Source organism: Nuphar pumila, chromosome 15 (genome assembly GCF_984573655.1).
Source record: "Nuphar pumila chromosome 15, dmNupPumi1.hap1.1, whole genome shotgun sequence".
Taxonomy (NCBI): Eukaryota; Viridiplantae; Streptophyta; class Magnoliopsida; order Nymphaeales; family Nymphaeaceae; genus Nuphar; species Nuphar pumila.
Window position 1 is genome coordinate 72,870,690 of NC_143263.1, and position 24,790 is coordinate 72,895,479.

General features: G+C 36.3%; 1 protein-coding gene across 1 annotated transcript in view; it reads right to left on the reverse strand.

Annotated features, from left to right (window-relative positions):
* LOC149815586 (isocitrate dehydrogenase [NADP]-like) overlaps positions 1–21,926 on the reverse strand; it is a 54,087-nt gene extending 32,161 nt beyond the window's left edge. The window contains exons 1-3 of the mRNA XM_089988905.1: positions 21,690–21,926; positions 21,518–21,561; positions 20,036–20,145 (exon numbers count right to left, since the gene is read on the reverse strand). Of these exons, the coding sequence (XP_089845031.1) occupies positions 20,036–20,145; positions 21,518–21,561; positions 21,690–21,903 (368 nt within the window). The 5' untranslated portion in view covers positions 21,904–21,926. The remainder of the gene's footprint in view (positions 1–20,035; positions 20,146–21,517; positions 21,562–21,689) is intronic.
* Positions 21,927–24,790: the final 2,864 nt, after the last annotated feature.

The window sequence follows — 24,790 nt, forward strand, 5'->3', positions numbered from 1 at the left end:
CAAAGGGTTTTAGTCAAAGATGAGGAGATTAAGGAGAGATGGAAAGATTATTTTGATAAGCTATTTAATGATAGTCATACTCAAGATCTTGGAGACTTCTCCATTCCTTTTCATGAGATAAATCGTGACTTCATGCGCAAGATTCAAAAGAAAGAGATTGCAGAGGCTTTGAAGAAAATGAAATCAAGAAGGGCAGTTGGCCCAGATGGTATACCTATCGAGGCTTGGAAATGCTTGGGAGAGAAAGGTTTAGAATGGTTGACAAATCTTTTTAACTTGATTTGGCGAACAAATAAGATGCCTAATGAGTGGAGGAAGAGTACTTTGGTGCCTTTATATAAGAATAAGGGTGATATACAAGATTGCACAAACTATCGTGGTATAAAACTCATGAGTCATACTATGAAACTTTGGGAGAGGGTGATTGAGTCTAGGTTGAGGAAGGTTGTCATGATATCGGAGAATCAATTTGGTTTTATGCCTGGAAGATCAACTATGGAAGCTATACATCTTCTTAGACAACTTATTGAAAGATATAGAGAGAGGAACAAAGATTTGCATATGGTTTTTATTGATTTAGAGAAGGCATACGATAGAGTACCTAGGGACGTTCTCTGGTGGACAATGATGAAGAAAGGTGTTTCTCTCAAGTACATTAGTATAATTAAAGATATGTATGAAGGAGTAGTAACCAATGTCCGCACTTGTGGAGGGGTGACAACCAATTTTCCGATAACGGTTGGGTTACATCAAGGATCTGCTTTAAGCCCTTTCCTATTTGCGATAGTGATGGATGAGCTTACGAGATCAATTCAAGAAAATGTACCGTGGTGTATGTTGTTTGTTGATGATATTGTTTTGATTGATGAGTCTAGAGCTGGGGTTAATGCTAAGTTAGAATTATGGAGACAGACATTGGAAGCTAGAGGTTTTAAGTTGAGTAAGAGTAAGACTGAATATATGGAATGTCGGTTTAGTAAGCAACGAAGTAGTGATGGGAGTGTAGTGAAGCTTGGTGAGCAAGATATACCGGTGAATGATTATTTCAAATATTTGGGATCCATCATTCAAAAGTATGGAAAAATTGATGGAGATGTAAATCATAGGATAAAGGTTGGGTGGATGAAATGGAAAAGTGCTACTGGAGTGCTGTGCGATCGTAGAATGCCATTGCGGTTGAAGGGAAAGTTTTATAGGACGACTATTAGACCCGCTTTACTATATGGTACGGAATGTTGGGCTGCCAAGCGACATCATATTCAAAAAATGAGTGTAGCTGAGATGCGGATGCTTAGATGGATGTGTGGAAATACAATAAAAGATAAGATTCGGAACGAAGAGATACGTAAGAAGGTAGGTGTTGCACCCATTGAAAATAAGATGCGAGAGAATCGTTTACGGTGGTTTGGACATATTCGGCGAAGGCCTAATGATGCTCCAGTTAGAAGGTTGGAGAAATGGGAAAATATATTAGTTAAAAGAGGTCGGGGTAGGCCTAGGAAGACTTGGATGGAGATGATAGGAAAGGATATGAATGCTTTGAACCTCACCGAGGACATGGCGTTGGATAGAAATGATTGGAGGAAAAGGATTCATGTGGAAGACCCAAAATGAATTTCTTTTTTGGTTCATATCGCTGACCCCAATTGTTTTGGGATGAAGGCGTAGTTGTTGTTGTTGTTGTTGTAAAAATAATATAATAAGAAAAAACACCTTTAGATACAACAGGTGTCGTCCCAATACATCCGAATGCACAATTTCAAAAGGTTTAGTTGTAAACATAGTTCTTTGTCCAAAAGTTAAGCTTCTCATTTTTCCCAAAATGCAATCATTACAAAGGAAATCATCTTTACATAGATCTTTAACAAAATATAAATAATAAAGCTTGACGACATTGAGATGCCCAAGTCGCTTATGCCAAACATTTATATCCTTATGTTGGGCAATGTTATAAAAAGAGTGTTTTAGAATTTGGAGAAATTCTATGTAGTAAAGATCTCCTTTCCTAGAGCCTTCCCCAATCAACTTCTCGGACCGACGATCTAGTTTTCAACATTTATTTGATGAGAATTTGATATCACACCCATGGTCCGATAGTTGAGAGACCAAAAACAAATTTAAATTTAACTTAGGTATAAATCTAATTTTAGAAATAGAAAAATTTTGATTTTCAAAATTTTCAAATCCTTTAATTTCAAGAGAAGCACCATTGGCAGTTGAGACAAAAGAATAAGAAGAATTTTTTGTGTATTTGGAAAGAGCAAAAATATTTGGAGTCATATGAAAGGAGGCACCCGAATCTAAAAGCCAAGAAATCCTACCAAGAAGAGAGAAGGTTGACATGGCGGCCCCGGAGATAGATCCCTTAGGAAGAGGTTGGAGAGCTTCCATGATTTGATTTAGTGATAGAAATCCATTGTTGGATGTAGATGGTCCTTCCTCTTTATTTGATTGAAATATTGTGGACATAGCCACCATTTTCTTTCATTTTGGACAAACCGGTTTAATATGACTTGACTCTTTGCAAAAATAGCAAATAATCTTACTATAGTCTCTTCTTCTATTTTGGTCACCATCTTCTCTTGCTCCTTGATTTTGAAATTTATTAAAATGCAGGGGTTTATATGTCTTCAAGTTATTCCCCGGTCTAGATACGGCATATGCCCCTTCATCTTCTTTGTTTGAAGGCATAGCAAGAACACTTGGATTTGTTTTACTCGTACCCAATCGAGTTTCTTCTCCACTTAATTTAGTGAGAACATCTTCAAGCGATGGAGAAGTGAAAGAGGACAAGAGAAAAGATCTTATTTTCTAGAATTCGGGTCTAAGACCATTTAAGAAGTTAAAAAATCGATCTTCTTTCAATTGTTTATGTCGAAGCTCAATGGTTTACCCGCTCCATTTAGGTTCAAACATAACAAGCTCGGCTCAAATGGATGATAATTTGACGAAATATTCTCTAATGGTCAATTTACCTTGTTGAAGGGTCAACGCCCTTTTTTAGAGATAGTACTTATGAGATAAATCTCTTGAGGTATACATCCTCTCAAGATATTCTCAAACTTGAGACGCTTTTTTGAATTTCAAAATATTTGCATTGATTCTAGTCTCAACTAAAGAGAAAATCTATGAGAAAATTTTATAATTCTTTATCTCCCATTCTTCATGCCTTTTGCTATATTCTTCAAATGCTTTTGTTCTTTCCTCTCCATCAAGAACTTTTATTTCTCCAATTTCCACTATAGTGATTTTTGGTTCGGGCTTCGAGAACGAACCTTGGATGTATCCCCAAAGAACCTTTCCCTTGATATGAGTCGCTATATTGCTGGCCCAAACATGATAGTTTGACCCATTGAGTTTGAAACCAAGGGAAAAATGAGAATCTTTTTCTGCCATTAAGAAGCTCATGAGAGAAAAGAAAAACAAGATTTCAAGAATAGAGGCTCTTACCACAAAAGGTCTTTTAAGCTCACTTAATGTGGTGTATTGCACTTAGAAGTGGATTGCAAGAGCGCTCCACGCCAAAAAGCAAAGATTGAGAAAGAACACGCTTCTCGAGGCAACCACTGGAGTATGGCAAGACACGAGCTATTCTTTTATCAACCAAACTATGATACCATGTGAAAATGCCTTCAAAGAGACAATGTGCACAAAAGGTGCAAACTCCTCAAAGAGTGATGTGCACAAAGGCACAACCAAGAACACTTGAATAAACACTTCAATAAATGTGCTCAAAGGCACATAGATAAACACAAATGCACAAAGGCATAAAAATAAGAAAACGTTATTGAACAATGAAGGAGCTTAAACTCCAAGCTTGAAGAATACAATGAGGTTGAACCCCTATTTATAATACACAAAGATGGAGGCCTTGGATGGGCTCCATATAGACGTTGGAGCCCCTCCAACGATCACAAATGTGACCGTTGGAGGGGTCCAACATCTATATGTGGGCCGCCCAATGCCTCAAAAGAAGGAAAAAATAAAAAGAAAAGAAAAGAAAATAAGAAAAAGAATAAAAAATAAATTACATACATATTCCAAGTAGAATATGCGTAAAAATGGAAAAAGACAGTTTTACCCTTATATGGTATTATATGAAATAGTTTATACACATATCTATACATATATTTATATAGATACATAGACATATATGTATCTATATATAGATATATATATATTTAGGATACATTTTAACAACATCCTCCTCCCAGTCTCAATATCAAGAAGAGTATGGTTCTTCGTCTTCATAAGGCCTTGTATACACTTAAACAACCCCCAAAGGCATGGTATGATAAATTCAGTGAAGCTATATTGGATCTTGGTTTTAAATCATGTTATACTGAAATTGTTTTTCTTTTTTTAAGATCTACACGTTCCACTTTTGTTATATTGCTCTTATACGTAGATGATAGGATCATCACTGAAAGTAATAAGAAAGACATTAAGCAAATTAAATTTGTGCTTAAAAAAACTTTTGATATGTCTAACATCGGTTACTTTAGATATTGAAGTAGCCTACTCGCCAAGATGGTACAATCTATCTCAAATGAAGTTTGCAACTGATATTGTTGCTCACTCAGAAATTATGAACGATAAAAGTGCAGACACACTAGAAGTAGTTAATGCCAAAATGAGAGTTGAAGATGGAACCCCGATAGATAATCCAACACCATACCGACAACTTATTGACTCCTTAACCTACTTGTCTGTTACTCGACTAGACATTGTGCATGCAATGCATACCACAAGTCAATTTCAGCATGTGCCAACGTCAGTTCACATGAGTGTGGTGTTGCAAATAGTCATATCAAGGTTGTCAGTATCGTATCATAACCCGTATCGGTCGGACTCAAAGTTAGATACGTATCGTATCGTAAAAAATCATAAAGTTTAAAAAAAAAATCAAGAATTACAAAAACATCAAGAAAAATCAGAAAAAAATTGAAAACAAACTAAAGAAATCATACACATGAAACAATGATGAATTTCACAATATACAACCATAAAATCACATATGAAGCATTTATGTCTCTATGAGTTGCATAAGACATCATCAAACAATGATGAATCTGTAAAAGCATCTTCAATAAGATACTATAATCCAGACCAATATTCTTGATAAAAGACAAGGGCACACATGCACAATAAGAATACTAAGAACACTTGTGCACACAAGCACAAATCAATCAATCTCACAAAATGCAAAAATATCATCTTTATTGAATACTTGGGCTTTGAACCAAAGCTATGAAAAAATACAAAGGAGAGAGGGGCCAATTTATAGAGCTCTTAGTGGGCCTTGGAGGGGCTCCACATGTAGTCGTTGGAGCCCCTCCAACGGTCACAAATGTGACCATTGAAGGGGCCCAATGACTATATGTGGGCCCCCCCCCAAGGTACACAAAGTACATATTTTAAAAAGGAAAAAAGAAAAGAAATAAAAATACAAAATACAAACATATTCAAGAAGATAAATATGCATAAAAAAAGAAAAAAACTGAAATACCCTTACGGCTAATATATATTTTATATATATAATCGGTAGATAGATATACATATATAATATATATATATATATATATATGTATTACCTTATATATATATAATATATATTGGATTACACTATTTGATTACATAATTTAACACCCCCCCCCCTCAAACTTAGGGCAAGATGACTGAAAGTTTGTCAAGGAGGAAATTGAACTGCGGAGCACACAAAGCTTTGGTGAAGAAATCTGCCAACTGATATTCTGAAGTTATGTATGGAAGATCTATAACTCCTTTCAGATTCGCTTCCCGAATATAGTGACAGTTCATCTCAATGTGTTTAGTCCGCTCATGAAAAGTATGATTTTTGGCAATGTATATTGCACTCTTGTTATCACAACATAACTTGGTGGGTCCTTCTATTGTGATCCCCATATCTTCTAATAGATGATGAATCCATATAATTTTCATGGTAGTAGTCGTCATGGCATGATATTCAGCTTCTGTTGAGGATAGAGACACTTTTTGTTGCTTCTTACATCTCCATGAGATCAGTGAGTCTCCTAAAAACACACAAAAACCAGTGGTGAAGTGACGGTTATTTGGGTCACCTCCCCAGTTAGAGTCAGTAAATATCAGGTCTAGTAATACTCAGATACATCAATGATCCCACAAGCTGTCTGTAGGGGGTGGGATCAGAAAGAGGAATACTATCATCAATCTTCATTTTGGCTCCCACTATAGTAGGAGTTTCACAAACCTTATCATCTGTAATACCTGACCTGTCAATAATCTCAGAGACAAGCTTAGTTCGAGATAAAAAATACCCTCTATGAGAGTATGTCACTTCAATACCCAAAAAATAAGTTAGGAATCTCAAACCAGACATTTCAAATTTATCCTTCAAAATTGATTTTATGCTTTTAACCCCTTTAAAATCACTTCCGGTTATAAGTATATCATCCACATATAAAAGCAAAATGGCAATCCCTGCATTGGTTTTTCTAACAAATAAGGCAGTGTCAGTGAAACAGGATGAGAAACCATTTTCTAACATTACGAAGTTAAACCTATCATACCAAGCCTTGGGGGCTTGTTTTAAGCCATAAAGGGCTTTGCGAAGGCGAAGTACTTTCCCTTTGGGAGTCTTCATTCCTGGTGGAGCATCCATATATACATCTTCATTCAAATCATCATTTAGGAAGGCGTTTTTAACATCCATTTGATAGATGTTTCATTTGTTGATAGAGGCAATTGTGATGAGACATCAAACAGTGACCATACGAGCCACAAGAGCAAAAGTTTCTTCATAATCAATCTCATATTCTTAACTATATCCCTTAGCAACTAATCTCGCCTTATATCTCTCAAGAGATCCATCGCTTTTAGTTTTTACTTTAAATACTCATCTACATCCTATTGTTTTCTTACCCTTAGAAATATCTTGAAATTCCCAAGTCTTGGTTCTTCTTAGAGCACTAAGTTCATTCTTCATAGTTTCTACCCATTGAGAACATCTTCGTGCTTCCTCAAAATTTCTAGGTTCTATGTATGAATGAATGGCAGTAAGGCATGTTCAATATTTGGGTGAAAAAGAGTCATACGAGATAAACCTAGAGGGAGCTTTCCTATGTATTTTCGTCCTTCGCAGGTTCTCCTCACTATGAGGAACAGTCCTACCAGTATTATCATATCTTTCAAGAGCACTTTTGAAGGTGTTTTTATCTCTATGAACATAGGTGATGGGATCTCTAGATGATCCTTCATCGATATGTTGATGAGGATGGGAGGGGAGGCGTGATAATTTCCTTGATTTCATTATCACTTGAGTCATTCTGAGTTGACTCATCATCACTTGTATCATCATCTTTAGTTAGCAATTCAAATAGAAAGGAATAATCCACATTCTCATCATGAGATTTAAGACTTTCGAAATCGCTAAGATTTTTCAAAAAACTTACATTTCTGGAAACATATAATGTCATTTCTGATATCATAACACCTAAAACCCTTTTGGGTTTCTAAATAACCAAGAAAGGTACAAGGAATGGCTTTGAGAGAAAGCTTATCATTTTTATCCGTAAGGACAAAACATTTACAACCAAAAACCCTTAACCTGTTATAGTCAGGTTCCTTCTCATACAATTTTTCAAAAGGTGAAATTTTGTTCAATTTTTTTCATGGAAGTTTATTTATGAGATAGACCGAAGTAAGCAAAGTTTGTGAAATAAGCAAAGTTTGAGTTGTTTTAATAATATGCCTATGATTTCGTTCGGCTAATCCATTTTTTTCAGGGGTTTTTGAACAAGATTTTTTATGGAGAATACCATAACTTTCAAGATAACTCTTGAATTCATTTGAGAGGTATTCTCCTCCAAAGTCGGATCTAAGAATTTTTAAGTTTTTATTTAATTGATTTAAAATCATCATATGAAAAGATTTAAAGGTCAAAAAACGTTATGCTTATGCTTGAGAAAATATATCCAACAATATCTAGTGAAATAGTCAACAAAAATCACATAATATGAGAATCCTCCTTTTGATATCACAAGAGCGGGACCCCATACATCGGAATGAACAATTTCAAAAAGTTTTGTTGTAAACATGGATTTTTGACAAAAGGGTAAACTTTTTATTTTCCCAAGAATACATTCATTACATATAAAATTTCTTTTACAAAGATGCTTTACAAAAGGTAAATATGAGATTTTAACAATATTCGGCTGTCCAAGTCTCTTATGCCATACATGAATATCTTTATTTTGGACAACATTACAAAATTAATTTTTAGGAACTTGGAGAGAGTCGATATAGTAGAGATCTCCTCTCCTAGAGCCTTCCCCAATCAATCTCCCTGACCGGGGATCCTGTATCCAACAATTATTAGAAGAGAATTTTATATTGCAACCATGGTCCGAGAGTTGAGAAACCGAAAGTAAATTCAAGTTTAGTTTTGGTATGAATCTAATTTTTGGAATAAAAAAATCTTGTTTTTCGAAATTGCCTATTCCTTTAATTTCAAGAGATGTTTCATCCGCCGTTGAGACAAAAGATGGAAAAGAATTTTTAGAATATTCAGAAAGAGAACAATCACTTGGAGTCATATGAAATGATGCACCGGAATCTAAAAGCCAAGATATCTTACCGGGGGGTGAAGGGGTTGTCATAGCGGCTCCGAAAATTCCTCCCTTGAGAAGAGGTCGAAGAGCTTCCATAATTTGTTGTAGAGAAAGAGACTCATTGGAAGAGGATAGACGTTCTTCTGGTTGAGTTGTGGTGGTCATTGCAAGCAATTTCTTCCATTTTGGGCAAATAGGTTTGATATGCCCCAGTTCTTTACAAAAATGACAAGTTAGTTTACTATGGTCTCTTTTTCCACTTTGCCCACTTCCTCCTTGATTTTGATTCTTGAAGTGAGTAGGTTTGTAAGTCCTCACATTGTTACCCGATCTTGAAACGACATTCACTTTCTTCTTGAATAGAAGTAGCAAGGATGCTAAGATTGCTTTTACCAATACCCATACGGGTTTCTTCTCCACTCAATTTAGTAATTACATCTTCAATGGAGGGAGATGTGAAAGAAGAAAAAAGAGAGGACCGAATTTGTTCAAATTCAGGTCTAAGGCTATTTAGGAAGTTAAAAAAACGATCTTCCTCTAGTTGTTTGTATCTAAGCTCTATAGTTTCACCACTCCATTTGGGTTCAAGCATAGCAAGCTCGTCCCAAATGAAAGATAATTCGGCAAAGTATTCCCGAATAGTCATCTCATTTTGTTGTAGGGTCAAAGCCCTCTTTTGAAGGTAGTACTTGTGCGATAAATCTCTTGATGTATATATTTTTTCAAGATATAGCCAAGCTTCGGAAGCTTTCTTGAATTTGATGATATTGGCATTGATCTTGGTTTCAACGGATGAGAAAATCCAAAATAAGATCTTGAAGTTCCTCATTTCTCATTCGTTATATTTTTTGAGTAGTTTTCAAGAGCTCTTTGTCTTTCTTCTCCTTCAAGAATCTTTATATCTCCTTTTTCTATGATGGTAATTTTTTGTTCGGGTTCCAGTATCGAACCTTGAACATATCCCCAAAGCCCCGTTCCTTTAATATGGGCTTCCATATTACCGGCCCAAACATGATAGTTTGAACCATTGAGTTTAAACCCGAAGGAGAAGTGGGAGTCCTTTTCGCCCATTAGAGAGGAGAGAAATAAGAAAAGAACATGTACCTCAATAGATTTTTAAGTCTTTCTTGACAAATAAGACTTCTAAATTATTGGCCGAAGGAAATGATCCACTCTAATATCCAATAGCTTGGAGGGGCCCAACAACTATATGTGGCCCCCCCAAGGTACACAAAGTACATATTTTAAAAAGGAAAAAAGAAAAGAAATAAAAATACAAAATACAAACATATTCAAGAAGATGAATATATGTAAAAAGAGAAAAAGATTGAAATACCCTTACAGCTAATATTATATATATATATATATATATATATAATCGGTAGATACATATACATATATATAATATATGTATATGTATTACCTTATATATATATATATATATATATTTTGTAGAAGGTAAGGTGAGATGCTTAGAAACCGAGGTAGAGAGAGAGAGAGAAAGAGAGAGACGGCTCCACAATAAGAGAACTAGTTCAAATGAATTAGGGTCTCTAGTCCAAGGAACAAAATTACACCCAGGTCCCTTATTAAATATTAAGATTCAAATAACCTCCTAGTTTAGAAAAGCTTATTTACTATAAACCTCTTAGTCTCAACATTCCCCCTCAAGCTGGAGCATAGATATCAATCATGCTCAGCTTGTCACAACATTTTGAGAAATTTGGTCTCGCCAGGGCTTTGGTAAAAACATCAGCTACTTGATCTTCGGAAGATACATGATCGGTGCAGATATACCCAGCCTGAACCAAGTCGCGAACATAGTGACAGTCAACTTCAATATGTTTAGTCCTTTCATGAAACACTGGGTTGTTGGCAATATATGTAGCAGCCCTATTGTCACACATCATCAACATAGGTAGGGATACTTTCTCCTGAAGCTCGGTCAAGACTGATTTTACCCACATAATCTCAGTTGCAGTCTAGGCCATTGCTCGGTATTCAGATTCAACACTCGACCTGGCTACAACGGTTTGCTTGTTACTCCTCCAGGTAACAAGATTTCCTCCCACAAACACACAAAATCCAGATGTTGACTTCCTATCTTCAACAGATCCTGCATAATCTGCGTCAGTGTAAGCAACAACGTCCAAAGATGGATTCTGTTTAAACAACAGACCTTTACCAGGAGATGCCTTTAAGTACCGAAGAACCATCATAGTTGCATCCCAGTGAACTTTTATAGGTTTGTCTATAAACTGACTGATTTTACTTACAGCTAATGAAATGTCAGGTCTAGTAACAATCACATATAGCAACTTACCCACCAAGGATCTAAAGTTGGCACTGTCCACATGCTCAGACTTCTCATCGAACATGTGAGTTTTGGGATCCATTGGAATATTAGTTGGCTTAGCTCCTAGCATTCCAGTCTCTTTTAATAAGTCCAACACATACTTTCTTTGAGACAACACTAAGCCCTCTTTGTTTCTTGCAACTTCGATACACAGAAAATATCGAAGGTGACCAAGATCTTTAGTAACAAAGTGTTTCTGAAGATGATCTTTTGTGGCAGAAATATCTTGGGCACAGCTCCCTGTTAATATGATGTCATCGACATATACCACCATAACAACAATTTCAGCACTGGTTTTCTTGATAAACAAGGAGTGATCTGAAGCTGACCTGACAAAGCCAAAACTCGACATTACCTCAAATAATTTGTGAAACCATGCCCATAGACTCTGCTTCAGGCCATAAATAGCCTTCTTCAACTTGCACACCTTCTTACACTCCCCCTGAACCTCGAAGCCTGGGGGTTGTTGCATGTAGACAGTTTGATGCAAATCCCCATACAAAAAGGCATTCTTGACATCCAACTGAAACAGGGGTCATCCATGGTGCACAACAACAGAAAGAACGAGACGAATAGTGCCAAGACGAGCAACTGGGGAGAAAGTTTCAAAAAAGTCAACATCATAAGTCTGAGTGTAGCCTTTTACAACCAACCGGGCTTTGTACCGTTCAATCGACCCATCCGAGTTATATTTAATGCTATATACCCATTTGCAGCCGACAATATTTGCATCTGTGGGAGGATCAACCAAGTCCCAAGTGCTTCGAGACCATAGGGCATCCATCTCATCTCGCATAGCCTGCATCCAATTGGAGTCGATTAGAGCTTGATTGTGATGAAGCGGAACAGAGGAGGCAGACAGAGCAGAAATAAAATTCTTCATAGATGCCCCAAGATTAACTTCTGATGGGATAAAGAGTGCACTGTCTCTTTCCCTTGCGCAGAGCAATGGGAAGATCATCATCAGATGTAGGGACAACAGTATGCTCAGAAATACTTACCTGAGGAGAAGGAGGTGATGGCGACATGGAGGTAGGAGGAACCCTGTGAGTGCATACTATGGGAGGGTTTCGGAAGCGAGACACACCCGACGATGGAGACAAGGACTGAGGAGGAAGCGACTCTAACGGAAAGGGAGGAATCGACAGAGGAAGGATATCACCAAGGCTCTCCTGTAGTCTTGGAGTAGTACTTGAAAAATAAGGAATAGACTCAAAGAATGTAACGTCCGCACTGACATACTCTTTATGAGATATAGGGTCATAGCAACGATATCCTTTTTGGTTCTTAGGATACCCAAGGAAAACACATTTAATAGACTGCGCAGCAAGTTTATCTCGATCAGGACCTAGCTTATGCACAAAACACACACATTCAAAAACTTTAGGGGGGATAGGAAAGAGATGAGCCTCTGGATTAAGAATTTGAATTGGGATCTGGTCTTCTACAGAGCTTGACGGCATGCAATTTATAAGAAACCTAGCTGTCAAAACCGCATCGCCCCAGTATAAAGCAGGCATATTGGATTGAATCATAAGGCACCGAGCAACATTAAGGATTTGTCGATGTTTCCTCTCAGCCACCCCATTTTGCTGGGAGGTATGGGGACATGTAAATTGAGGTTGAATCCCATTAACAGAGTAGAATTGAAGTAAGTCTCTGGATTTGAACTCAAGAGCATTATCAGTGCGAACGATTTTAACACATATGTCAAATTGAGTTTTTATCTCTGCAATTAAAGATTTAAGAATGACAGAACCTTGAGACCGATCTTTTAACAGGAACACCCACGATAGCCTCGAGAAGTCATCAACAATAACTAGATAATAACGACACTGAGATCTATTCGGAATCCTACTCAGACCCCACACATCTACATGAAGAAGATCAAACAATCCTTGACTTGACGGACTCTGACTGGAGGGAAAAGAGCTTCGACAATGTTTTCCCAATTGACATGTTTCACACTAAAACGAAACTAAGGGAGGTATATGAGGAATGACACGACGAAGTTTTGTCACTGGAAGGTGACCCAAACGATGATGCCACAATAGAGGACTTGAGGATGATGTAACAGCAGAATAGGCCGAAACCTCTGGTTGGTGTAAGTAATACAGACCACCTTCCTCATAGCCGCCACCAATCCTTCTCCCCGTCAGCAAGTCCTGAAAGGTGCACCCCATAGGATCAAAAATCACTCTACAATTCAAATCTTTTGTCATTCGAATGACAGATAATAAATTTTGTGGAAACGAAGGAGCATGAAGAACATGCGACAATTAAAGAGTAGGGGTAATAGACATGTTTCCCTGCCCTATAATTGGGGAAGAGCTACCATCAGCAAGACGTACCCCTTTTTGACCTGTCACAGGTTTTAAACTCAAAAAGTTACTCGAATTTCCGCACAAGTGACCAGAGGCTCCAGAATCAATGATCCACCTACCACCTTGACCAGATAGGCCATCACCTGCCGAGCACACAACCTCCGCAACAGAAGACTTCGAATTGGAAGATCGTAAAGCAAGAAGCTCATCATATTCAGCCCTGCTAAGAGTTACATAATCATTGGAGGAATCTGATTTAACCACTTGAGCCATAAATATAAACTAATGGGCTTGATTCACAAAATGCAGGAGCAACCACACGCGCATACCCACAATCAACTACGAACCCGACTATATCAAGTTTTGACTTCACCAATGAAATCTGAGAAACATAACCTTCGACTGTTCAGATCCAAACTTCAAATATAATTTTAAAGAAACTTGACCAAAACCTTCCACCTCAACCAAGGACGACTATAGGTTGCAAATCAAGATCACACATTCAACACGACATAGTGTGTGTTACCATCACCCATCAGCCACTACGACAACCAGTAGCAGTACTCAACACAGAATCCCACGACAAAAGACAAGGTTCCCACAAACAGAATATTTTTCAACACAACAGGGAATCACGCCTGCTGATTCCAGAAAAAATAATATATTAACATGCTGCTTTCAAGCCAGCTGAGTCAAAAGGATCACGACACATCACCCAGCTGCTTGCTGAGTCAAAAAGATCATGACACAGCACCCAGATGCACGACCAACAATAATATGAGCACGCAGAGACTGCTTTCAAGCCTGCTGAGTCAAAAAGATCACGACACAGCACCCAGTTGCTTGCTGAGTCAAAAAAAAATCACGACACAGCACCCAGATGCACGACCAACAATACTATGAGCACGCAGAGACTAGAAATCATGACAGTTGCTCACCAAGTAGAATCTGAGCACACCCAGCGATAACATGAGCACAAACAAAATTTTTAACTCACGAGAGCTGCTCCCAGCCATATACATCATGACAGCCAAAACAAAATCAGTTTCACGACAAAACAAAATCAGTTTCACGACTGTTGCACAACACTTGTACTTATCAACATAGATAAAGGTATTCACGACAGTTGCTCCCAGCCATATAACTCATGACAGCCAAAATAAAGTCAGTTTCACGACTTTTGCACAGCACTCGTACTTATCAACATGGATATAGATATTCACCAAAACCATTAAATCTGATTTCAGATCTGAGTCATGACATTTGTCAGATCTCAGATCTGTTATCAGATCTGTATCACTTATTTTGAAACAAAGATCGATCACACCTTTTCCGTAATCACTCGAACTTGGCGCAAGGCACGAGATCACGCTCCCAAGGTCGACAACTCTGATACCATGTAGAAGGTAAGGTGAGATGCGTAGAAACCGAGGTAGAGAGAGAGAGAGAAAGAGAGAGACGGCTGCACAATAAGAGAACTAGTTCAAATGAATTAGGGCTAATCTCTATATTAAATAGAGATAGTCCAAGGAACAAAATTACACCCAGGTCCCTCATTAAATATTAAGATTCAAATAACCTCTAGTTTAGAAAAACTTATTTACTAAAAACCTCTTAGTCTCAACATATATATATATATATAATATATTGGATTACACTATTTGATTACATAATTTAACTGAATCACATAAGATAAAATTATAATATTACATATCAAAACAATTATGTGCTATGAATGTCATGCATAAGACATCAAACATTAAATAATCAAGATAATATGCTATAAACGGCAATCTCACAAGAAAAATGCAAACTATGAAATAATATGCATATTAAATAATGAATCTAAGCTAATAAGTCATAAGACTTATAATAATGTGTGTTTACATAAACAAAAAAAATCACAGAAATTTACATAACTAAATTTTTTTAAATTTCAAAAAAAAATGAATTAGATAACGTCAATCATTGAGTATCATCAACACCATCTTTTTTTATGGAAAAAAATCTCTCTAAATCACTCTTAAGCTCTTTAGGGATAAATATGAACCAGCCCCAAGGGGCCTTATAAGCTTTCAAAAAAAAATAAGTGGATTTAAAATGCATTTATAGTGTATCGTAAGATACGCCCGTATTGGAGTGTATCGTAAGATACATGGGTGTATCGTATGATACACACCTGTATCGAGATACGACGTGTATCGTATCAGAACACCCCATAATAACGATACATATTGTATCGCATCGAACGATACGATACAATACTTATAACATTCATATATATAAAGAATAATATATCCAAAGGGCTTTTTTATCCTCATCATCGTCTTTAAATCCTATTGCTTATACTAATTCGGATTGGAGAGAAAATCCCAATAACTGACACTCAACGAATGGCTTGTGTGTTCTTAGGTGATTCCCTTATATCTAGGCGACGTAAAAACAATAGAAGGTGGTGATGTCCTCCATAAAAGCTGCGATGTAAAAAACAATAGAAGGTGGTGTTGTCCTCCACAGAAGCTAAGTATAGGGCTATGGCTACAACTACAAATTGAGGTCGTTTAGCTACAAACTCTTCTTAGAGATATGGGAGTTGATGTTTCAGAACCATCAAAGTTGTGTTGTGATAACAAGAGCGTCATATATATTGCTAACAATTATACCTTCTACGAACAAACCAAGCATATTGAGATGGATTGCCACTACATTCGAGAGAGAAGAGCACTTGAAAGGAACTATTGAGTTACCTTATGTTCAGTTAGAATAACAAATCACACAATTTTTTCACTAAAGGCCTACCTTTACCACGATTTATTTTCCTTCTTAGCAAACTTTCGGTGATCTCACAGCAAGTTCGAGGGGGTGTTGAATATAATTGTATATATTTATACATATTTATATATATATACTATATATGTATATTTAGTATATATAAAATATATAACATGTATATTTTGAATTATGTATTTTTTTCTTATTTTTTTATTGTTATTTGTAATATGGTTGTTGAACTAGTTGTTAGGAGTGTCTAACGGCTAGTCCAACAGCTAGTTGGACTAGCCGTTAGACACTTCTAACTGCTAGTATGGCTTCTCTTATATGTATTTAAATGGGTTCCAAACCCATCATCATGTATGTTTTTTGTGAGCATTATTATTAATGAAATTTATATTTTTATGTTAGTGTTCTCTCACTCTCATATTCTATTTGACTTGGTGCATTTGTATTGCCCTTAGTGGCATGCTATTGGCTTATTGCCATCTTGTGTTGCTTCATTGGCATCCAATTACATTTTCTTCAACGCGGTGCCCCCTAATACCCTTAACCCTTTTTCTCCCCTTTAAAACATGTATTAGAAGATGTACGCAAGCTCTATTCATTGCATATACTTTCAATACATGAATAGCAAACATTTGGTGCTATGAATTAACTATCAGGTCATAGTTGCTAGTATCTTAGTTGTCAAAGGCGCTAAGTAGAGCCTAGGCCGTGAGCCCCTAAAAAGACTAGGTGAGGCCTAAGTAGCTACTAGCTAGGCGGACTAGGTGGTACCCTAAATAAAAAAAATAAAAAAAACATACAAAATATGTAAACAAACTACTAAAATTAATAACAAACTAACTGTAAAGCAATTATATTACATAAAAACAGTCAAATAGATAACTCATACGCTTATAGATTATATATGAATTAAGTACAAAAATATGTATAATTATATATAATATACACATAATATTGTAAATTTATAATATATGTTTATGATATATTAATATATATAATTTTATACAATTACATAAAAAACATATATATGTGTGTGCAACTGCGCATCAAACCGAGAGACTACCTCGGCTAGGCCACCTAGGCTCCGTCTTTGACAACTAAGCGGAGGAGTGAAATAAGGAGGAAGAAGAAAAAAATAAAGGTGAAAAAGAAAAACAAAAGAAGAAAATGAGAGAATAAAAAAAGAAAGTTTTTGGGGGCGAGAAGAAGAAGAAAAAGAAAAAAAGAAAGACAAAAAAAATTAAAAAAACATGACAACTATATCCCTACGGCTTAGGCATGGACAACCTAAGTAAAAAAATAGGGCCCTACCGCCTAGACACATAAGCCTAGGTGGTGGCCCTACGCCTAGCCAGCATAGGCGACCTAGGCGGTGACCCTATGCCTAGTCAGTGTAGGCACAACTTTTGACAACTAAGGCTAGTATCACATCCTACCAATACATTATTCTCCCAAATGCATCCATCTAAAGACTTCATTGTCATGTGTGCAAACCCATATAATATTGTCAAGTAACCCATATGCAGAAAAACATGACAACTGACAAAACATTTATACTTTAATTGTTACTTGATGTTGAAGTTTCCTTGAACTCTTATAAAAAAGAATCAACATTACAATATGAACAAAATAAGCATACAAGGAAGACGTCCTTCAATGTAAGTCCACAACCATAATTATATTAGGCCCTCTCTCAAAATTCTCCACAAGGTAAAAATCATGAAGAATTTGCTTAACAAAGAGTTTGGATCAGGACAACATATCACAACTTCATAAAGAAGCGAACATTATAAAGAACAAATGGGTATAACTAAGGATATGATTAATTATTGTATTGCTTTCAGCATAATGCCAAGTAACAATCACTGATTCAACATGTTTTTGAGAAAACGATATTTGAGCTGTGCTATGCAGTACTCTCAATGGTGTAGTACTTTGCGTGTAGGTCCAAGAAGCAAACCACATATTCACCAAGCAACTAATAGAACCAAACAGTTCTAGCAAATATACCATATGTGTTAATGGATCAAGATGGAATCCAGCAAAGAAGGAGACCACATCTGATCAGCAAGTTTCTGTGGCAAAAGCTTACTAAAGGGCTTGATCAATGGGAAACGAGAAGAGAGGATCGGCCACATTGGACCAGGATCACAAAGGAATAACCTCACTATGGTCAAAATCAGAGAGATTCTCTACAGCCATCAAAGAATGTGAGAAACAATTAGACCTTAACTTATAGATAGCAATTCAGATGGAGAAGTGTTAGATGAACAGAGCGTGCCAAAGCAGACAGCAAGACTAGCACAACCAGTTAAAAATGAGATTGGCATGGCAATGCATTTGCAACAAGAGAAATCAAATTTTTTGATGTAACATTTTCTCCCATGTATTGCATGTGTAAATGGAAGAGCATACTGGCTGACATCCAACAGAAAAGTTGCTATTATCTGACCCAAGTGATTAAGAATATGAGGGAGCCCAATGTTTGTAAGTTTACAACTTCCTTCAGCTTGAAGGTTTTGAAATGCAAGGTATGCCCATTTGCAGACTGTCAATGTCCTTTCCGATTTTTTCCTGTTCTTTTGTGTTCCAATCAATTAAACTTTATCCCTCCATTTCAATGCAGGAATGATAGAAAAAAACAACATATGAAAAGCGTTCTTGGCAATAAATTAGTGAGGCAATATTTTGCAATTTTTATAGTTTAACTATCTCGATCTAAGTCACACGGATTCGGCAAAGCAGGTGCCGCACCCGCGTCAACGCGACGCGATGCGGGTGTGCGTGCGGGTTCAGCACCCGGTGCGGTCGACACGACCCTGGGTGTGTCGACCGCACCCAGGGTCATTTTCATCCAATTTTTGGACATAAAAAAATTGAGAGAAATGCAATAAAAAGTTTTTGAGAGACAAAAGGAAATACCACTTATCGATATCATTTGCTACAACTAACAAGAAGTGCAATAAAAAGTTTTTGTGTTTTGTATTAGCATTCGTGAAGAGGGTTGAAAAGAATTCAGACTAGAAACATGGAGAATGCACATTCTTGCCAATTCAATCTCATCACAATCATGTAACAGTTTCAGGCAAACAAGCTACACCATAAGATTCCTGCTTACTCATGATATATCCGCATCCATACCATTATGAGATTCTTAATAGGATAAGCCCATGAAATAACCATATTCTGCGTCATATTAATGTATCCACACAACAGAGAAAATATCATAAGATTGATCCTCAGTCTACTTATGCACAGACAGTTCCATGGTGTAGGCATTAGATTCTTCTATCACTCAAGTTGTCAAATGTTGATTTTCCATCTTCATTCCATAAATGTCATAAGTCATATCATAGATACCAAACATTCCTCAATATGTCACAGGGACTCTCCAACTAGGTGCCGCACCTGCATCGCACCCGCACCCGATGTGGTCAACCTGACCCTGGGTGCAGTCAATGCACCCAGGGTCATTTATGTCCAACTTTTAGACTTTATATATATATATATATATATATATATAATTTTTTATATTTTTGCCGCACCCGCAACTGCACCCATACCCACACCCACACCCACACCCACACCCACACCCACACCCACACGCACACCCACACCCGCACCCATGTGACATAGATCTCGATAGAATCTCAAAAACACCTTGGCATTTTCAAAACTCTAAAATGATAAAATAATAGAATATACTTTTGTGATGTTTTCTGCAATAACGCAAAAATAAGTCAGAAATTTCATTAAAATGTGCAGAAAAGGAAAAGAAATCATATTTAAATTTTGTAAATGAGACATTTTTATGATATTTTCAACTAGTCAATATCTTCAAAACATCATGATAAATTACGTGTAAATTTGTCTTACAAAAGTTTGGCAATATTCTCAAAATATAGCAACATTTGTGACTATGGGATAAAACAACTTCATTAACCATAGGAATGGAGACAACTTACTTCAGTGTAGCTTCAGCACTTTCAATTGTAACTCTATCATCTGTCGCATCACGGTTCAAAATTCCTAAATCATAATATTTAATGTCCAAATCTAGGTATGGAAATATAAGCTGCAGATACACAAATAAAAATAAATAAAACACTTGTACTAAAAAGCACATCAGTGTGATCCCTCCTAGACAATGAAATTTATTGACAGAACGTAAAACAATTCCTCAAGTAACCTAGCATACAACATGAAGGTAAGTCACTCAACAAAGATAAAAAACAATTATTTAAAGAACCAATGCATAATCATTTAAATGCCATAATTGAAGAGAAAATAGAGAAAGAATGTAAATAAAAGAAACGGATGGCAAGGTAAAGTTCAAGTCTTCCCAAATAGCAGAAGTTTTGGAAAGGAATAGCGAAACTCTAAGACATAATTGACTAAAATGACTCATATTCCAAATATTTTGAGTTATTTGTCATTTAAAAAAAATGTTCATATAAAGAATCTAAAGCAAAAAAAATTTATTTTGTGACTCCAAGCTTGCATTTTCAAGCCTTCAGTCCAATTCAGTGAGCTGTCATGCACAAAAGTGATCCAACACTTTCTCAGAAAGTCCTATAGCTTTTGGAAGAATCCTAAAATTCCATATAGATTTCTGTGAACAAATACGTTGTAGGACGCATGTCTAGTATCTACTGAGCAATGCCATTTCAAGGAAAACAAAACAATGATATATGAACTGGTTAAGTAACTAACCATAGCAATTGGGCAAACCAAGTGAAGTCATCAAACTAGTTCTCCCATACCAAAATACAATACTGATCACCTAAAATGAAAAGCAAGCGGCATAATCAGATATCAACTTCCTAAGCTTATCAAAACACTCAAGAATTTTCCATGGTATCGATGTAGTTCACCACTTCACACGTTCTAAGTCTTGGATTTAGAAGACTGACTTTCAACCCACAAGGAAACCAGGCCCATGTGTATAATCCTTTTTCTCGTTCTGTTCCTTTCATCAGGCGCACAAAAATTTTACATGCCGAATCCAATTAAGTACCAAGAGAAATGACACAGAGAGCAATCAAACAAGCATGTTGTTTATACAATGCACATTACACCTTCACTAAGCATGGGATTCTGTTTTCCAGTAGCAAGCATCTATCAGAAACAAAAGAATACATATTGCAACTTCCCGGAACACGACAGTTGTTAGCTCGTAATCAATCAGAAGTTCTCTCCTCGATTAGATAAACAACAATCCATAAACAACCACAAAGGCCGCAATAGGCGTAAATTTCAATCAAATGCATGCGAATGAACACCAATAATTCCTAAAAAATCGATCATTCTAAAAAAAAATCCCCAGTACCTCAATACAGATCAAAAGCATATAAGAAAAAAAGAAAAACAAATTCCCCACTTTCCGCTGGCAATTGAACTTTCAGATCCTAAAGAAAACAAAATCGAAAAAGATCAATTGAACTAACCTTCTCCTTGATCATTGTCCAGATCATTCGAGTCATCTCGTCTCCTAAAATCCACAAAACAACAAAAAAACAAAATTTGAACTTCTTTTCGCGAAGAAAACAACCGCAAAAAAAAACGAAAGAAGAAAAAAAAGGAAAAGATTAACGCTTTTCAAGCTAATGGAAGGATCACCGTCCATTTCGACGATCGGATTCCGGACTCTGATCTTCTCGAGGGAGGAGGAAACCGAGAGGCGGCGGACGAAGAATCGGAACCGCGAGCTCGTAGTCGTGGGCATCCTGAGAGAGAATCCATTGAAGGAAGAAGAAAAGAGTGAATTAGGATTAGGGTTTGATCGAGGAAGCAACAAGGAAGAGGGAGATGAAGGGGAGGAGAGCCCGGCCATGGCTCTCAGGGAAGGGCGGAAGATCATTTACTTCGTTTGGAGGGAAAAAGAAGGACAAAATGAGGAAGGAAGAGAAAAGCGGCGATGAAGTAGGAGGGCAATGGATCGGTTTTCGTTGGATATCCGATCCGAAACCGAAGATTTTTCCAAAATAATTAGGGCTGGCAAGCGAACCGAACATTCAGGGATAAGCCCAGCTTGGACTGGGCTCAGTTAAACACGACCAAGAGCTTGATCCACTGGTAAATGAGCCGTGTCCGAACATGGTCGGGCATGGCTCATTTTTTATATATTACACTTAAAATATACTAAACTTATTAATTCATGTTTTACACATACATTTTTCATGCATCATTATATATATATATATATAACACTTAAAATACATATCACATTCAAAATACATATTTTTTATTTATATGAGCTCACCCGAGCCGAGCTGAGCCAAACACCCTATGCTTGAGCTCGATTTGTTTAAGCTAAATGAGCTGATCACAAACAAGTTCATGACCAACCAAACCAAGCCAGCTCAAAAGTTGTTCGGTTCATTTACTAGCCCTATTGAATCTAGACGTTGGATCATTAAAATAAGTTCCTAATGTGTTTGGATCGGATTCCAGTCTACATAGATGGATTACATTCAAATTTAGTCAGATTCAGATCGATATTTCGTGTGGGACTTGTATTCCATTTGGATATTTCTGATCCTTAAAATAAGTTCCTAATGTGTTTTTATTTTTACAAGCAAAAACTAAAAACACATTAAAAATATTGTGATATTGCACATTTGTTACATAGGTTGTAACCACAGTAAAAAGAAAAAAAAATCATTGACTCCTTGCAATTTTATGGCAAAAAATTCACAAAAACATGGAATTCCCAATGAACTTCATGTGATTTCAATATACCATGGGTTCACCACGATTTTCCTTTTTTTATTTATTTAGAATATGTTTTTCTAACTTTTCTGTTTTAAATATATCAACAGTTTTTAGTAATTTGTCAAAAACAAATTTTGTTTAATTATCAAGCGGTTCTTCTTGCACCGAAAATCTTGATACCAAGGTTTTTGTTGAGCTAAGTATGGGTTCAAACATATTGGTCCGAAAATAGGATCCATTTTCTAAAAAGTGGCCGCACTGGCCAAACTGCTAAATAAAGAATGCTTTGAGGTGTGAAGCGTGAAGCTCTTAGGAAGCGTTACGAAAGCTAGCAAGTAGAAAGCAATAGCAAAAGTGGTCAGTCTCTACGAGGCTCGGGGTATAATTTTTCCTGACCTAAGCCAACGCAACACCCGATGAGTAACCCTTTTAAGCAAGAGTTAGGTAAGGTCCAACCACATGCCTATCCCAAAAGGGCTATAGAAAAGACAATGCAAAAGTTCAAATGTCATGCAAGTGGTGATAGTGGAATCTAGACGAATCGATTTTACAAACTTAATTGGGTATCTTATAGGCAGCTAATATTGATATGTAATCTCCAAGTAAAACTTTGTTTTATTTGATGGAATTTCATTTGTCAAAGCATCTTTGTTTGATAACCGGTTGTTCCAAGCTAGAAAAAGGTTTCCTTTGAAAGGTTTTAGCTCCTCTTGGGCTTCATTCCCTTTTTTCAAAGAGCTCATTTTGAAAAACGTGATAGGCCAGGATACTAACAATAACCTATAAACTTTATAAAATTCAAATACTATAAGAAATATTATCAATCGGGTATAACATATTTTCATACGGTTGTAAGTGTAAAATTTCATTATGTTACTTTCTGAAAAACAATAATTTTATTTATTTATTTAAAATAATCATAGTAATGAGAGAAATTATATGCCTTTGTACATTATTCATATGACATGTCAATTTAAATATGAAAATGAAATCTCTATAATCAAATTAATATTTTAAATATGAAAATATGATCTCTATAATCAAATTAATATTCTAAATTAGTAATAGTTAGGGATTGATCCTAGGGTATGATAGAGGTCTAGAGAATAGTATAAATACATGAGACACATTCCTAAGGAAAGCTTATCAGCAAAACTATAATCGACAAGGCCCCTACATTGATTTTAAAGGTAAAGATCACTCCACAATGAAGATATGGGTATAAGAAAAACTTGAGCTCTTAAAGTGGATGAAAGGCCAGCCTAGGAAGGCCTAGACTCACGTGTATCACAGAGAGGAAAGAGAAAAAATGTGAATGAGAAGAGATAATAAGAAAGAGAGAGGAACAACTAGAGGGAGAGAGAGCTTGAGAAACTTTAATATCTTATACAATAATGTACAAAGGGAACCCTCATACCTCTATTTATATATGGAAGGTCTGGGATATAATTTATACTCAATCAACCTATCCTAAATCATAAAGACTCCTACAAGAAAATAAAGACTACGTAAAGACTCTAGAGACCTACATCTGATAGAATTTCTTCACAAAAAAGAACTCAAAAAAAAAAACTAAGACCTTTTTTACAATTAATTAACTACCTAATTAACTCTAATCAACTATCGTGTCATCATAATAGACCCCCCACACAAGCTAGAATCATTTTTATGGGTATGAGGTGGTGTTTGGGATTTGGAGTGCGGATCCTAGGGCGTCTCCTAAAAAATCAAGCTATAACAATATCTTGATAGCTTGTCTTTATGTTGATCACTTGATATTTATTCATAGTAATCTTACCATGATCAATGAATTCAAAAAGTCTATAACTAATGAGTTTGAAATGATGGATGTTGGGTTCATAAACTATTTTTTTGTCATTAAAGTGAAACATTTTATTGATGGAATTTTTATTTCTCAAAGTAGATATGCCAAAAAAATCTCTGAAAATTTCAAATGGAGAATTGCAAATCAGTTTGGACACTGGTTGAGTGTAAGATGAGTCATA